The sequence below is a fragment of the Lycium ferocissimum genome, unplaced genomic scaffold (assembly GCF_029784015.1).
Source record: "Lycium ferocissimum isolate CSIRO_LF1 unplaced genomic scaffold, AGI_CSIRO_Lferr_CH_V1 ctg6912, whole genome shotgun sequence".
Classification (NCBI taxonomy): Eukaryota; Viridiplantae; Streptophyta; class Magnoliopsida; order Solanales; family Solanaceae; genus Lycium; species Lycium ferocissimum.
In genome coordinates, this window is record NW_026726555.1 from 12,715 (window position 1) to 31,625 (window position 18,911).

Here is an 18,911-nt window from a genome sequence, read left to right on the forward strand (position 1 = left end):
CAAGACAGCTTATGAAAGTTAAGGACATTATTTATAATAGAATCCTTTTGGAATAGGAACTTTTATGCATCATTTACTATTCAGTCATATAAAAGATTCGAGGGCAATAGCTCAACCATCCTGAGAGTTCTAACATCAAGAAGTGAATAAGAATCATAAATCATGCTCGGAACTTGTGAATAGAATTACCCCGAAGCTCATATCGTATCTTACTTACATCTAGGACATGCCAAAAGAAAGAAGGGATAGGCTTTACATACCTGTTAGCGACTATTCGTAAATCCGTTCGCCTCGTTGCTCTTTTAGCCTATTTAATATATGAGCAACGTTATCGTTAGTAACTATATTTTCTAGTTCGTAAATCCGTAGGCTGTCGCTTATAGAACTTATTCTTTAACTTATATGTCTCGTTAGGGTTTTCCATTAGTTAAGGGCTTAACGAAAATCGGCAAAGCATTTCCCTATATATTCGCCTAACCCGAATTTCCAATTATTCTCTGTTAACACGAAATACCAACAACGAGAGATATACATACGAAATTCTCACAATTCAGCCCATAACAATTCTAACAACCCAACAACTCCTCTAAATCCATTTCAACCCACAATCCCTATAACATCAATGTTATGCATTTTCTTACTTCCAATTTCGTCCAATCCAATTTTAATAACTCCATTACAATACTATTAACACAATTACACCATAAAACAAGAAAATATTACCTCAATTTTCTCGGAGGAATTTCTACTCTTAATTGCTCCAATTTCGCAATTTCTTCTTCCTCGATTCAATATCCAATGTTGCTATCACCTCCTTGAACTTGTAAATCACCTTGGAATTAAATCAAAAAAAAAAATATTTTTAAAACAGCCATGGCTGGCCGTGAACAGTAGCAGCCATGGCTGCTCCCCTTTTTGTTTTTCTTTCTTTCAATTCTTTCTTTTTCTTTGTTATTGATTCAACTAAGGTATGAATGGTGATTTAACGAGTCATTAGATGATATATATGTGAGTCTCCCAAGCCCTACACGTGCCCCCCCCCCCCTTATGAGTCATCTTTTCTTTTCTTTTTTTTCTTTTTTTTTTTAAAAATATCGGGTGGGGCCCACTTTATTAATTAATCTTAATTAATTTTAATTAATCACTAATTCTTTCTTAATAATCTAATCACAAATAATTAATCCCCAATCTCCAATAATATTTCTATACTAAATAAATTTATAAACAATTTATGTTTTAATTAAAATTGAAAACGAAAGGTTTCTACTTTTTGTCCGAAAATAATTCTGCCTTTAACTTGACTCGATTTGCTTGCGAATAATTCGACGTATAAATATGCGGGGTATAACACCCAGTGCCCGTGTATCTGCCCCTGCTTGCCAACCACCACAAAAACAAACATATCAGCCACTACCCCAGCAAAACTATCGTCCACCGCAAATTAACCCCCCGCAAGCCTACCAAACCCAGAATCACCAAAATCAGCGGCCACCCCCTACGTATAATGTTCCACGTCCAGCTATCGAGAAGAGACCTATGAGGGAATTCATGACGTTCCTCGAACAAAGGGCTACACTGTTAGAAAGGCTGTTGGCCGAAGGCCTAATTCAGAAAGCCCCACCAAAATTAGCACAGCCCGGGAGTCAATTCTAAAGGGCCGATCAAACCTATGCCTACCACTCGGGAGGGGTCATGCACAACACTGAGCATTGCATAAATCTGAAACACAAAATTCAGGATCTGATCGACAAAAGGGAAATTATTTTGGAAACTGCCACCCCTAACATGAACACGAACCCATTGCCAAATCATGAAAATGGCGGGGTCTACCTGATAGAAAGGGATGAAGACTGGGATGCCTGTGGAATATTATCTCCCAGAATCACCCAGCCCTTGGAACAGACAGTGGTTTCCCTCACACTCCAAGAACGTCCCAAATTCAAAGTCTTGATCCCCAGTCCGAGAGTTCCCAAGGCCAAGTTCAGAACCTTAATCCCGGCACCTGTGGTGACCCAGATAGCACAACAGATTGTGTCAGACCCCAAAAATACGGTCACAGTGCAGACCACAATAACCCAAGGCATGATCCGTTCAGGGAGATGCTACACTCTTAAGGAATTGGCCCAAAACGCCACGAGGAAGGAGAATACTCAGAAAAGGACTATAACTGAGGGAGAGGCCAAAGATTTCTTGCAACGTATGCAGCCCAAAGACTATTCCACTGTCGAGCATTTAAAGAAAGCACCGGCGCAAATCTCGGTACTGTCACTATTGGCTAGCTCGCCGTCTCATAGGCATGCTCTTATGAAGGTATTGGATGATGCACACGTACCAGCCAGAACGAACAGTGAGGATTTGGCCGGGCTAGTGGCCGATATTATTGGGGAACACAAGATCTGCTTCTCTAAGGAAGAACTACCCGTGGAAGGAACATCTCATAACAAAGCCCTCCATATCACCTTAGAGTGCCGTGACAAGGCCGTAGGAAGGGTACTGGTGGACAACGGGTCAGGCCTCAACATCTGCCCTGCTACCACTCTAACACAACTTGGCTACGACGTGGGAAAGATCCGCCAGAGTATGACAAATGTCAGAGAATTCGACGAAGCCTTAAGTGACTCTTTAGGAGAAGTCAACCTACAGATTCGAGTCGGGCCTGCCTCCTTCACAGTAGAGTTCCAAGTCATGGCAATCACTGCCAATTACAACAAGCTCTTAGGAAGGCACTGGATTCACTCCATCAGTGCAATACTGTCGAGTCTGCATCGGGCCATAAAATTCGAGTGGCAAGGACAGGAAATTGTAGTAGCGCCTGAGAAGGACACTCAGAAGCATCCCTACAACACCGTTCTCGTGATTGAAGGGAATCCCCGCTTCCCTAACCTTCACATAGTAAAATATGTAGGAGCCACCTATACAGAAGAAGAGGTCGGTAAGCCCATGCCGGTATTCTGTAGAATGATTGCCTCTACCCTACTGAGAAATGATTTTGAATCGGGAAAAGGTCTAAGAAGGGATCTCAAAAGGATAACGCATCCCGTGCCGATCCCAAAAGAAAACTACCATTTCGGTCTAGAGGTTAGAGGTTAAACAAGTCAAATGAAACAAGTTTGTCGGAAAGTGCATTTTGATGGCTCATTTCACGAACCGTGAACCATTTGACGGCCCGTCAAATGGTGGCTCCTCCACCATGAAATGGTTACAGTAGGGCCTTTTTGGGTGGTCCATTTGTGTCACGACCTAATAGCACTAAGTCATGCGGGCACCTACCTTTCCCGCTTCGATAGGCGAACCCTTAACCCAACATTCAACAGATGATAGAAATAGCGAAAGAAAGTAAAATAACGTAAGTCTCACAGATATAATATAAATAAGTGCGGAAGTAAATAAAATTCACCTCAGTATCTGGTCTGGCCATACAAGAGCATCTAAGTCAAACACTACAAGTCTGAATAGTGATAATAATACATAAATAGTCTCAAATCATGTCTCAGAATGAAAAGTAAGACATAAGTAATAGAAGAGTCTTCGGGCAGCGAATGTCCTCATGCTCACCCTGAAAAGACTTGGCAGCAACCTCGATAATCAACCACGAGGGGAAGAAGTAGATCCAACCTGGTTCTCTGCATTCATAAAAGAATGCAGCAAGTGCAGAGCAGTACAACAACAAGTACTGGTAGGTATCATAGGCCGACTAAGACCAGCTAATGTATATAAAGACAACAAAGAAAGTGAAACACGTAAAACAACAAGGTACAAGTCAACACGAATCAATAACCACGATACAAGTCATCACCTATGTTATAGCATCTAAACCCAACTGTGCCAAGTCTCAGGGTAACCAATCCGAACCAGTATTTCAACAATGTCTCACTCTCAGAAGTGGTCCTTGAGTTTAGTTGCTTTTGGTTTAATATGGTATCGATAGCAATAGCCGTTTCTCCTGTTTGTCGGTCCCCGTCATCACCCATGTTATAACATCTAAACCTAACTGTGCCAAGTCTCAGTATAACATTTCAAACCAGTATTTCACAATCATAGCACAACAAGTCATCTCCTATGTTATAGCATCTAAACCCAACTGTGCCAAGCCTCAGTATAACATTCTGAACCACTATATCACAGTCATATCACAACAATATCACAGAAAACCAAGAGGTACAGTGCAATGCAATAACGTATGAACGATGAATGCAATGCATATGCACCTTACACATGCACTCCGATTGATGGAACATCAAATCTCGCCAGCACAACCCATGGGGGACCCGCGAAGTCCATGTACCAGTCACTCCTCACACAGCCCAGAGATGACTCCTTCCCACATATACGCCTCATATCAGTCATTCCGCACACTGCCCAGAGATGACTCGATATATAATGTGTTTCAATGAATATTTCCTTCTCACTTTCCATTCTCAGTACCATAACAATGCAACATCAATGTATCATTGTCACGACCCAATCGGAGGGCCATGACGGGCAGTTGGAGCTAATCTACGAGCACCTCTTATCATACTCTCATAATCATATCTAGGTGATCCACATGGCTAACTCCTAATCACCACAAAACCAAAAGACACAAGTTCCATCGAACAGAGGCACATCTATATAAACATCATTAACTATGCCCATATACAAGCCGACAAGGCTACCAAAAATGATATACAAAATATAAACCGATAAGGTTATGTGATATCCAGCTATGTACATCTGTCTACGAGCCTCTACATGGAGTATGTAATATCATAAAGACGGGACAGGACCCCGCCATGCCCAAATATGTGCACAAAAGAATAGTACGAACACAGCGTCCACCAAAAAAAAGGACGTCAGTACGAACAATGTACTGAGTATGTAAGCCGTGAATAACAGCATGATCAAAGCATGAAGATAGCGTAAGAATAAGAGAACAATTTATACCTCATAATACCTCTTAAGATGACTATCCTACATACTTAACCTTTCTCTAAAGGAGACGTTTCATATATATAATGATACCATACCCGACTATGTAGGTTCGGTGTCATCCATACCCGGCCATAACAAAGCTTGGTGTTGTCCATACCCAACTGCAGTAGTGTGCGCGCAATAGATATTATACCCGGCCATATAAGCTCGGTGTCACAAAATAGCTATATACATATATGACATACATGAGTATCCAAAGGAAACATTACAACTCTATCGGAGTGACATAAAGTCGGTACACCCTCGATTTCTGTTATGGAATCACCATCATCATCATCATCATTATCATCATTATCATCATCACTATGAAGAGCTTTTATCAATAATGTCTTAAGAATCTTGAAAGTCATGAGCTTCTAGCATTTTCTAAGAATATGACATTATGGATATCTTAGATGGATTCACAATAAGAAAATCATGCCTTTGGAAAGAAAGAGTTAGCCTTAACATAGCTTTACGTCTCCTTAGTTACTTAACGTTCTCATCCCAAGCCCACAAATCCACATTCAAGAGGATTCATACTAAGGTTAAGTCTTAAAAACACTCTTAAGTTCAAACTAGAGTAATTTGTGAGGTAGCGAAAATTGGGCAGCATTTCCCCTATTTCATCTACTTCTACCAAATTCCAAAATAACTCCCAATTAACAATAACATCATCAACAATACCATAATTAAGAGACTTCATTCAAGTTATGCTCCATTCAACGCCCAAAACTCCTTTTCATAATCAACCAATAACAACAATTTCAACACAACTCCATATAAACTTGTATACAACACTTTCTCATCATCATTATTACCACTCAGAACAAGATTATACTCATAACATGTCAAAAATTATAACTTAAGTTAATTTATAGCTCAAAATATTCCTAAATTCATATTTGAACTCTCTTTTCATTTTCCTTCTTCAACCCAATTGTATAAAGATCAAATAACCTTAACAACATGTAATAGATGTGAAAACTGACCTTAGTCACACAAGAACAAGCCTTGGATCAAATTATTCCACTAGAGTGAAACCTCTAACTTCAACACCAAACGAATTCTTGAACTCTACAAACCCTAGTAAGCTTTCTAGCACTTGAATCTCTTGATCCTCTTGGGTTTGACCTTGATTAGCATATGAACTTGAGGAGAGGGTTTTGGAGAGTATTTGGACGAATTTTGAGTTGGAAATAGTCAAAAATGAACCTTGGGTCAAATTTATAACATCAAAAAGTCGGCCACCGGCTTACTTTTTATGGTCACTTTGACGGACCGCAGAAAATTTGATGCTTCGTCAAATAGACCACCCAAAAATCCTGTCCAAAATTCTGCCAATTTTTTCCAAAGTTCTAACAAACTTAATTTCCTTAATTCGCTTGTTCTCAAATCCTTCCATAACTTATTACATGAACTTAAACCCTCATAACCATAAAATAGGCACATATAATCTCATATATCTCAGAAGATAACTCCAATGTCCACAATTAGGACAACTAACACCCAACGAATCTCATCGTACAAAACTACGAGGTGTAACATCCTTCCCCCCCTTAGAAACATTCGTCCTCGAATGTTACACTCATAGGAATTCTATAAAAAAATTTCCAAAGTTTCCCCTGTAACTATACCACTGTCATCCTGTCACAACAACCCAAAATATACAATGCCTCACAGGGCTATAACAACAACAACAATAATGGCCACACACGACCAAGAAATTGTAAAAAGGAAGCATTACGTACCTGAAGATAATGGTGGCTCTATCTGAACCTCCTCTGGAAGTGGAAACAAATGTGGATACCTGAACTTCATATCTTCCTCAGCTTCCCAAATCATTTCCTCTCTATTATTGTTTCTCCATAGAACTTTAACTGAGGCTACATCTTTGGTTCTGAGTCTCCGAACTTGTCTATCTAGAATAGCAATGGGAACTTCTTCGTAGGATAATTGCTCGGTGACCTGGACATCGTCCACAGGTACAATTCTAAAAGGATCTCCAATGCACTTGCAAAGCATCGACACATGAAAAACTGGTGGACCGACTCCAAGTCCGAAGGAAGATTTAACTCATAAGACACCTGGCCTACCTTGCGTACTATCTTGTAAGGACCACTATACCGAGGACTAAGCTTGCCCTTCCTACCAAATGTCGTCACACCTTTCATAGGTGACACCTTCAAGAATACCCAATCATTAACTTGGAATTCTAAGTCTCATCGGCGATTATTTGCATAAGATTTCTGAAGACTCTGAGCTGCTAATAATCGATCCTGAATAAGCTTGACCTTTTCCATGGCTTGCTAGATCAAGTTTGTCCCTATTAACTTAGTTTCTCCCACTTCGAACCACCAAAACTGGTGATCTACACTTGTGCCCATATAAAGCCTTATACGGGGCCATTTGTGTCACGACCCAACCCCGTAGGCCGTGACTAGTGCCCGAGCTGGACACTCGTGTACACCTATTAACTATAACCATCCACAACTAGCATAATAAGGAACTTATAAACAAAAAGGCAAGACGTTGCCTCAAACTGTCGCATTGTATAGACGTATCATAGTAACCTGTCTCCTGTGGAGTCACAACTTTCAACTGATATTATAATGCATAAGCCGGCAAGGCTGTCATAATGTAGGGGAATGTCCCAACCACACACGAGCCGACAAGGCTACCATAACACACGACTTCCAGAACATATATATATATCTAAGCAAGCCGACAAGGCTGCCACTACGAATGGGAACGTCCCAAAACATAAGTCATAGATACACAACTGAACGACAACTATATACAAACCCACACATATGTCTACAGACCTCTAAGAGTAACAACAGTATCATATGACGGGACAGGGCCCCGCCGTACCCCTGGATAAACACATATATACAACAGGAGAATCTGTACCAAAAAGCTAGGCTCCGGAACAAGGGAGCACTCCAAGATAGCTGAATGAATATCCTAAGCTGGCGGATCACCAAAACGCGCGTACGTACCGCGGCATGAAACGCAGCCCCCGAAGAAAGGGGTCGGTACGGAATATGTGCGAGCATGTAAAGCATAAAATACGATAAACAAGATCACCGAAATAAGGGGTATAGAAAACTAACACAGTAACCAGAAAACCACAAGGCTTGCCTTTGAAACACAAATCATGTGTGACCATATCATACCCAACTCATTATGGGACTTAGTGACATAATTAGATAATCATTTGTACATATGCATATATATATATAACGTGTCCCGGCCCTCAAGTGAGGGACTCGGTAAATAAAATCATCATATACATGTACATGTAACGTGTCCCGGCCCTCTAGTGAGGGACTCGGTGAATAAAGTCATCATATGCCCTCCTGGCCGCCATCCCCATATCATCATATCATCATGTCATCATATCGTCATGTACATATACATATAACGTGTCCCGGCCCTCTAGTGAGGGACTCGGTGAATGATGCAATGAAGCTGTGCACGAGAACATGTCCTGGCCCGGGACTCAGTGGAAGATGTAACAATATGCACGAGCAGAGTAGTAAGTAACCATATACATATAAGTCATCATTTGAGATTCAATAGATAAGTAAACTAATCAACGCTCGAGTATTAAAATGATAGTCATGTTAAGTTTTCTCTAAACGTCATTAAGAACTATATTAAGGAAAGTCTCAGGAGTCATAAACATGTATCAAGTTAATCCGAGACATCTTATGAAAGTTAAAGACATTATTCATTATAGAACCTTTTAGAAATAGGAACTTTTATGCATCATTTACTACTCAGCCATATAAAAGACTCGAGGGCAATAGCCCGATCATCTTAAGAAATCCAATGTCAAGAAGTGAATAGGAATCATAAAACATGCTCGGAACTTATGAATAGAATTACCCAAGGCTCATATCGTTTCATACTTACGTCTAGGACATGCCAAAAGAAGAAGGGATAGGCTTTACATACCTTTGGCGCTTAATCCGTGACTCGATATGTACACGTTGCCCAAAATATCTCCACCTATATTAAGACGTCAAGACTATGGTTAAGCTACGAAATGGCAAAACAGTACTTTAACGTTAGTAACTTATTTCTTGACAATTGGGCAGCACTTCCCTTATATCGTTCAATCTCCTCACATTTACGCCAACTATACAACAACCAACATAACAACAACCAAAGCACGTCTAAGTAATCGCATTAAGAACTAGTTGAGGCAAGATTCGAAGATATTCCAACACATCCCACATACGTTTCGCATACAATATCTCATGCATTCCTTTCTTATCAAATTAGTGATTCACATTAGCAACGACACAACAACGACTTCAGCCCTTATGTGCAAGAAAATTATCTTAACTTTACAACAAGTCCCAAAACAGCCCGTCAATTACAATCAACACAACATAAGTTTTAATGACACTTAGTCCACCAATTACACAAGATCAACAACATAACACATCTTAATCCTTAATCCCTCAATTCAACAAGAACAACCCACTAAACAAATATAACTTCATCTCTAATCATCAAATTCCCTTTATTTTCATCATTTAATTCATGACAATAACAACAACAATACTAATTAAAATTTGCTCACCACTTCTAGCTTAAAATATCCCCCCCACGGCCCAAACAAGATTCAACATCAACCCACACAATTTTTGCATTCAATTCCACATCCACCAATTCATACCAAGATTAATCATTTCCCAAAACATGGAAAAGGGAATGAAATCTTACCTTAGAAGCAAAGCTCTTAAAGTCAACATGTAACCTCTTCAAAAACAGCCACGGCCGTGAGTTGCCATGGCTGTTGTGGTCTCCATCTTTTTCCTTCAATTAGCCATGAAATCCCTCAATTTAATTATGTAGAAAGGAAGGGAGAGGGGCTGGCCGAGAGCCCCTTAAATGGCTGCCATGGCCGTGACTCTTTTCTCTCTCAAGCTTAGCATTTTTTTTCCTCTCTCTCAATTCTTTTCCATAAGATGAAAATGACCCTTTGTTGATGACTTAGTCATCAATCCTAGTATTTATATGTTGTTTATAAAGTGGACATGTGTCCACTCTAGTGACATGTGTCCACGTTTGTGACAGGTGTCAACTTTTTATTCAACCACCAATCAAATTCTGCCATGTGTCGTGGGGCCCACTTAGTGGTCTAATTAGCTTAATTAATCCCTAATCTCCAGTAATATTTCTATACCAAATAAAATTTATAAGCAACTTGTGATTAAAACAAAATCGGAGATTAAAAATCTCTACCCCTTATCCCAAAATAGTCTTGTCCTTAACTTATCGCGATTAGCTTTAGAATGTCCCATTGTTTAAAATACGGGATATAACATCCTTCCCCTATTTAGAACATTCGTCCTCGAATGTTATACTAGTCTTACAGGGTCTTATAAGCACTTCGGGGGAGTCTCTTTCATAGATATCATATACAGTTCATTTAACATTCAACATAACCAATTTAGGGTTTAGATTACTGTAGGCACAGAAACAAGTGAGGGTATTTCTTCTTCATCTCCTCTTCGGCCTTCCCAAGTCATCTCCTCCCGTTACTTGTTCCGCCACAAGTACCTTGACGGAAGCCACGTCTTTAGTACGCAATCTTCTTACTTGACGATCCAGTATAGCTATAGGGTTCTCCTCATACGATAATTCCTCTGTCACTTGGATATCATCCACGGGGAATATTCTGGAAGGATCACCAACACATTTGCGAAGCATAGACACATGGAACACTGGATGTACTGCTTCCAGATCAGATGGTAGGTCTAATTCGTAGGCAACCTTGCCTACCTTACGTACAACCCGATAAGGCCCAATATATCTCGGGCCGAGCTTCCCCCTTCTTGCCAAATCTCATTACATCCTTCATGGGTGACACCTTCAAGAATACCCAATCGCCAACTGAACTCTAAGTGTCGACGTCGATTATCCGCATATGACTCTCGTCGACTCTGAGCTGCTAATAACCTTTCCTGAATGAGTTTTACCTTATCAATGGCTTGCTGAATCATATCTGGGCCGATTAGCTTAGTCTCCCCAACATCGAACCAGCCAATAGGTGACCTGCACTTCCTGCCATACAAAGCCTCATACGGTGCCATCTGGATGCTAGAATGGTAGCTATTATTATAGGCAAACTCAATAAGTGGCAGATGATCATCCCATTTGCCTCGAAGTCAATAACACAGTTCCGCAACATATCTCCTAGCGTCTGAATAGTACGCTCGGCCTGTCCGTCAGTCTGAGGGTGAAATGCTGTACTAAGACTCACCTGTATCCCCAATCCTTCCTGGAATGATCTCGAGAAGTTAGCTGTGAACTTAGCACCTCTGTCAGATATAATAGATGTGGAAACTCCATGAAGTCTTACTATCTTCTTGATATATAGTTTTGCATAGTCCTCAGCTGAATAAGTAGTCCTGACTGGAAAAAAATGGGTTGATTTTGTCAGCCTATCTACGATAACCCATATGGAATCATACTTCCGTGGAGTACGGGGTAAACCTGTAATGAAGTCCATATTAATTGCTTCCCACTTCTAAGTCGGAATCTCCATCTCCTGTAATAATCCACCAGGCTTTTGATGCTCGATTTTAACCTGTTGGCAATTTGGGCACTGGGCGTAGCCCTGCAACCTCAGGTACACATAATCTGCCTCTATATAGTAGTACTCTGTCAGGTGTAATCTCGAATAGGGTTTTCTCCTTTTCAGAGGCTGTATCCCTATATTGTGCTAGGACAGGGTCCTCGTACTGACGTCGCTTTACCTCTTTTGTAATAGAGGATTCAGCAACTTCTCGGACAGAAATCCCAGTATCTCCAGAATCAGCCAAACGGACTCCAAGACTAGCTAGCTGATAAATCTCACGGACTATTTCCTTCTTCCCTGGTTGCACGTCTGTTAAGCTGCCCATAGACTTACGGCTAAGTGCATCTGTTACAACGTTTGCTTTCCCTGGGTGGTATAAAATATCAACATCATAGTCTTTCAGCAACTCTAGCCACCTCCGCTGTCGTAAATTCAAACTCCTTCGCTTAAAGATATCGGAGGCTTTTGTGGTCCATATAAATATCAACATGCACGCCATATAAATAATGCCTCCATATCTTCAAAGCGTGAATCACCGCTGCTAATTCCAGATCATGAGTAGGATAATTTCTTTCATACTTCCTGAGCTGTCGAGAGGCATAGGCTATAACTCTACCATGCTGCATTAATACACAACCTAGCCCAATACCGGAAGCATCACAATAAATGACATAACCATCTGGGCCCTCAGGAAGAGTCGAACCGGAGCCGTAGTCAACTTCTCTTTCAAAGAATCGGAAGCTTCGTTCACGAGCATCGATCACCGGAACTTAGCCCTCGAGTTAGCCTTGTTAAAGGCGCCGGAATCGAAGCAAACTTTTCCACAAATCTCCGTAATATCCTGCTAACCCCAAAACTACGTACCTCGGCAGGGTGTCGTAGGTCTAGGCCAATTTTTTACGGCCTCAATCTTCTGTGTATCCACCCGAATGCCATCAGCTCCTATAATGTGCCCCAAGAACACCACTGAAGTCAACTAGAATTCACATTTAGAGAACTTAGCATACAATTTCTGGTGCTGGAGCACTCCTAGTACCGTCCTCAGATGATCCGCATGCTCCTCCTCTGATCGTGAATAGACCAGAATATCATCAATAAATACAATCACGAACATATCCAAGAACGGCTTGAATACCCGGTTCATCAGGTCCATAAACACTGCTGGAGCATTGGTCAGCCCAAAAGACATCACCCTGAACTCATAGTGTCCGTATCGGGTCCTGAAGGCAGTCTTTGGAATATCTGCCTCCTTTACCCGCACACTTTGGTGATAGCGACCTCGGGTCTATCTTCGAGAAACACTTAGCACCGCAATCGGTCAAATAAATCATCAATCCTGGGGAGGGGATATCTATTCTTTATGGTCACCTTATTCAGCTGCCTATAATCAATACACATCCGCAGCGACCCATCTTTCTTTCTCACGAACAATACTGGTGCTCCCCATGGCGATGTGCTGGGCCTAATAAAGCCCTTCTCTAATAAATCCCTCAACTACTCCTTCAGTTCTTTCAGTTCTGCAGGTGCCATTCTGTAAGGAGGGATAGATATGGGTTGAGTATCTGGTAGCACATCTATAGTGAACTTTATCTCCCGCTCAGGAGGAAGGCACGGAAGTTCATGCGGGAATACATACGAAAATTCGCGACTACGGGATCGGCGAAGAGTCGGTGCCTCCGCTTTCAAGTCATGCACACGAACCAGATGATAAATATAACCCTTTCTAACCATCTTCTTTGCCTTGAGGTATGAAATAAACTTACCCCTCGGCGATGCCGTATTCCCTAGCCATTCTATAGTTGGCTCCCCTAGGAACTGAAACCGAACCACCTTGTTTCTACAATCAACGTTAGCATAACAAGAGGCTAACCAATCCATACCCATAATAACATCAAACTCAGTCATATCTAACTCTATCAAATTTGCCAAAGTATGACGGCTATATATATTCACCGAACACCTTTTATATACCCGCTTTGCTATAACAGAATCCCCTACCGGTGTAGCTACCTCAAATGGTTCTATCAATTCAGGTTTTATCCCGATTCTATCAGCAACAAAAGGAGATATATATGATAAAGTGGAGCCTGGATCTATCAATGCATATACATCCCGAGAGAAGATCGATAATATACCTGTAACCACATTTGGTGACGCCTCCTGATCCTGTCTACTAGCTAAAGCATATATGGAAGCTCCGTCGCAGCCTCTACCACGGCCTGCTGGTGCCGGCATACCCTGCCCCATAGGGCGCATAGCTATAGACGAAGACGAACCGAACCGACCCGAGGGTCGTAGCCGCACCACCTGGACTACCCCCAAACGGACACTCCCTCATAATATGGCCTTGACGGCCCCAAGAAAAACAAGCGCCAGTAGTGAGACGGCATTCCCCTGGATGGCGCCTGCCGCATCGAGAGCACTGAGGCATAGATGGCCTCGTCTGACCTGATCCCCTGGACATCTGTGAACCCGAAGCCCTGGAGCTCTGACCAGCTCCCGAATACCCTGTGCTATCAAATCTCCTACCCAGGAACTGTGGAGGCGCACTCCGTGCTGGCTGGGGAGGATATATGCTATGCTGCTGCTGAGGCTGCCTGCCTCAAAACTTCCCAAAATAACCAGTCGATCTAGCCCTCTTGGGCTGGCCCCTGTCATGATCTCTGTCTGACGGACGCCCCCTATGTCGGTCCTCCACCCCCTGTGCATAAGCCTGTACTCGGGCAATATCCATACCGGGCTGAGAAGCCATTATCATACAGCTATCAATCAAGTAACGATCCAGCCCCATCACATAATGAGGCACCCTATTAGCCATATCAGCTACAATAGTGGGCGCATGTCTAGCCAACGAATCAAACTCGAGACTATAATCCCGAACACTCCTGCCATTCTGCCTCAGATGTAGAAATCTATCAACTTTGGCTCGCCTCATCTCCGGAGGCAGAAAATGGCCAAGAAAGTCCTCTACGAACTCATCCCATACTGCTGGAGGAGCATCCTCGCCCCTAGACAACTCCCAGGACTCATACCAATTAACAGCTACATCACGCAACCGATACGAAGCTAACTCGACAGACTCGGTCTCAGAAGCCCTAATTATTCTCAACGTACGCTGCATCTGTCGAATAAACTCCTGCGGATCCTCCGCGGGCTTTGACCCGTAGAACTCTGGGGGATTACAAGTAAAGAAATCACGGGCCCTCAAACTATCACGTCTGTCCGCATAGTCACCTCCTAACCCGTGCTTGCGAGCCTGCCCTGACACTAATCTGGTGAGCAACTGGACTGCATCTCGCATAGCCCTATCCTCCGCCCTTGGCTGAGGAGCTGGAGGCTCGGGTACTAGAACCTCGGGAGCTGGCGGTGGAGCCGCTCCCTGATCTGCAGCTGCTGCTGCCCTATGCTCCTCTGGTAGTGACGGTGTAGCAGAGCTCGCTGACTGGAGCACAACCTCAGGCATAAGCTGGGCATAAGCCCTAGTAACTCTCACGAATGGCCGGTCTCTCCCCCGCACGCCTTGCCCTACGGGCGGCCGTTGTCGCTTTCCTTGGAAGCATCGCTGTAAACATAACAATTTGTTAGGGAGGAATTATCCTGATAATACAGCTCTATCGAACGATCTAGAGTAAGAAAGAAAGACAACATCCTAAATATCCTGTAGCTTCCTGTTTATAGATGTGGTGCACAACACACCGATAAACAAGACTCTACTAGACACGGTGTGTAGACACTCCGAGGATGAACCGCTCTGATACCACTTTTGTCACGACCCAACCCCGTAGGCCGTGACTAGTGCCCGAGCTAGACACTCGTGTACACCTGTTAACTATAACCATCCACAACTAGCGTAATAAGGAGCTTATAAATAAAAAGGCAAGACGTCGCCTCAAACTGTCGCATTGTATAGACGTATCATAGTAACCTGTCTCCTGTGGAGTCACAACTTTCAACTGATATCATAATGCATAAGCCGGCAAGGCTGTCATAATGTAGGGGAATGTCCCAACCACACATGAGCCGACAAGGTTACCATAACACACGACTTCCAGAACATATATATATATCTACACAAGCCGACAAGGCTGCCACTACGAATGGGAACGTCCCAAAATATAAGTCATATATACACAACTGAATGACAACTATATACAAACCCACACATATGTCTACGACTTAAGAGTAACAACAAGATGTCATATGATGGGACAGGGCCCCGCCGTACCCCTGGATAAACACATGTATACAACAGGAGAATCTGTACCAAAAAGCTAGGCTCCGGAACAAGGGAGCACTCGAAGATAGCTGAATGAATATCCTAAGCTGGCGGATCACCAAAACACGCGTTTGTACCAGCGGGCATGAAACGCAGACCCCCGAAGAAAGGGGGGGGTCAGTACGGAATATGTACTGAGCATGTAAAGCATAAAATACAGTAAACAGGATCATACTGAAATAAGGGGTATAGAAAACTAACACAGTAACTAGAAAACCACAAGGCTTGCCTTTGAAACACAAATCGTGTGTGACCATATCATGCCCAACTCATTATGGGACTTAGTGACATAATTAGATAATCATCTGTACATATGCAAATATATAACGTGTCCCGGCCCTCTAGTGAGGGACTCGGTAAATAAAATTATCATATACATGTACATATAACGTGTCCCGGCCCTCTAGTGAGGGACTCGGTGAATAAAGTCATCATATGCCCTCCTGGCCGCCATCCCCATATCATCATATCATCATGTCATCATATCGTCATAAACATATACATATAACGTGTCCCGGCCCTCTAGTGAGGGACTCGGTGAATGATGTAATGAAGCTATGCACGAGAACATGTCCTGGCCCGGGACTCAGTGGAAGATGTAACAATATGCACGAGCAGAGTAGTAAGTAACCATATACATATAAGTCATCATTTGAGATTCAATACATAAGTAAACTAATCAACGCTCGAGTATTAAAATGATAGTCATGTTAAGTTTTCTCTAAACGTCATTAAGAACTATATTAAGGAAAGTCTCGTGGAGTCATAAACATGTATCAAGTCAACCGAGACATCTTATGAAAGTTAAAGACATTATTCATTATAGAACCCTTTAGGAATAGGAACTTTTATGCATCATTTACTACTCAGCCATATAAAAGACTCGAGGCAATAGCCCAATCACCTTAAGAAATCTAATATCAAGAAGTGAATAGGAATGATAAAACATGCTCGGAACTTATGAATAGAGTTACCCCAAGGCTCATATCGTTTCATACTTACATCTAGGACATGCCAAAAGAAGAAGGGATAGGCTTTACATACCTTTGGCGCTTAATCCGTGACTCGATATGTACACGTTGCCCAAAATATCTCGACGTATATTAAGACGTCAAGACTATGGTTAAGCTACGAAATGGCATAACATGTACTTTAACGTTAGTAACTTATTTCCTGACAATTGGGCAGCACTTCCCTTATATCGTTCAATCTCCTCACATTTACGCCAACTATATAACAACCAACATAACAACAACCAAAGCACGTCTGAGTTATCGCATTAAGAACTAGTCGAGGCAAGATTCGAAGATATTCCAACACAGCCCACATACGTTTCGCATACAATATCTCATGCATTCCTTTCTTATCAAATTAGTGATTCACATTAGCAACGACACAACAACGACTTCAACCCTTATGTGCAAGAAAATTATCTTAACTTTACAACAAGTCCCAGAGCAGCCCATCAATTACAATCAACACAACACAAGTTTTAATAACACTTAGTCCACCAATTACACAAGATCAACAACATAACACATTATCTCAATCCTTAATCCCTCAATTCAACAAGAACAACCCACTAAACAAATATAGCTTCATCTCTAATCATCAAATTCCCTTTACTTTCATCATTTAATTCATGACAATAACAACAACAATACTAATTAAAATTTGCTCACCACTTCTAGCTTAAAATATCCCCCCCCCCACAGCCCAAACAAGCTTCAACATCAACCCACACAATTTTTGTATTCAATTCCACATCCACCAATTCATACCAAGATTAATCATTTCCCAAAACATGGAAAAGGGAATGAAATCTTACCTTATAAGCAAAGCTCTTAAAGTCAACATGTAACCTCTTCAAAAACAGCCACGGCCGTGAGTTGCCATGGCTGTTGTGGTCTCCATCTTTTTCCTTCAATTAGCCATGAAATCCCTCAATTTAATTATGTAGAAAGGAAGGAGAGGGCTGGCCGAGAGCCCCTTAAATGGCTGCCATGGCCGTGACTCTTTTCTCTCTCAAGCTTAGCATTTTTTTCCTCTCTCTCAATTCTTTTTCCATAAGATGAAAATGACCCTTTGTTGATGACTTAGTCATCAATCCTAGTATTTATATGTTGTTTATAAAGTGGACATGTGTCCACTCTAGTGACATGTGTCCACTTTTGTGACATGTGTCAACTTTTTATTCAACCACCAATCAAATTCTGCCATGTGTCGTGGGGCCCACTTAGTGGTCTAATTAGCTTAATTAATCCCTAATCTCCAATAATATTTCTATACCAAATAAAATTTATAAGCAACTTGTGATTAAAACAAAATCGGAGATTAAAAATCTCTACCCCTTATCCCAAAATAGTCTTGTCCTTAACTTATCGCGATTAGCTTTAGAATGTCCCAATGTTTAAAATACGAGATATAACAATTTGGATACTGGAATGATAACTATTATTATAAGCGACTTCAACAAGCAGTAAGGGATCATCCCAACTACCTCCAATGTCTAACACACATGCCCATAGCATATCTTCGAGAGTCTGAATGGTACGCTCAGCTTGTCCATCAGTCTGCGGGTGAAATGTTGTGCTAAGACTCACCTAAGTCCCCAAAACTTCTTCGAAAGACTTCCAGAAATTAGCTATGAACTGGGTTCCTCTATCAGAAATAATAGATACCGGAACACCATGGAGTCGTACTATCTCTTTGATATAAAGCTTTGCATAAACCTCAGCTGCATATATAGTTTTGATCAGAAAATGAGCTGACTTCGTAAGTATATCTACAATTACCCATTTAGAATCATACTTCCGCTGAGAACGGGGCAAGCCTGCAATGAAATCCATATTAATCACTTCCCATTTCCAAGTCGAAATTTTCATAGTTTGCAATAATCCCCCAAGCTTTTGATGCTCAATCTTCACCTGCTGACAGTTAAGACATTGAGCTACGAACTCTGCTATGTCTTTCTTCATTCCGTCCCACCAATATATGGATTTAAGATCATGATACATTTTCGTCGCTCCCGGATGAACGGAATAATGGGAACAATGGGCTTCTTCCCAAATCTGATGACGTAAT

The 18,911-nt window shown here is 41.8% G+C and overlaps 1 protein-coding gene across 1 annotated transcript; it reads left to right on the forward strand.

Moving 5' to 3' along the window:
- Positions 1-1,692: 1,692 nt before the first annotated feature.
- LOC132045530 (uncharacterized) lies at positions 1,693-3,090 on the forward strand. The gene has a single exon (XM_059436114.1). The coding sequence runs from the start codon at positions 1,693-1,695 to the stop codon at positions 3,088-3,090; it is 1,398 nt and encodes a 465-aa protein (XP_059292097.1).
- Positions 3,091-18,911: the final 15,821 nt, after the last annotated feature.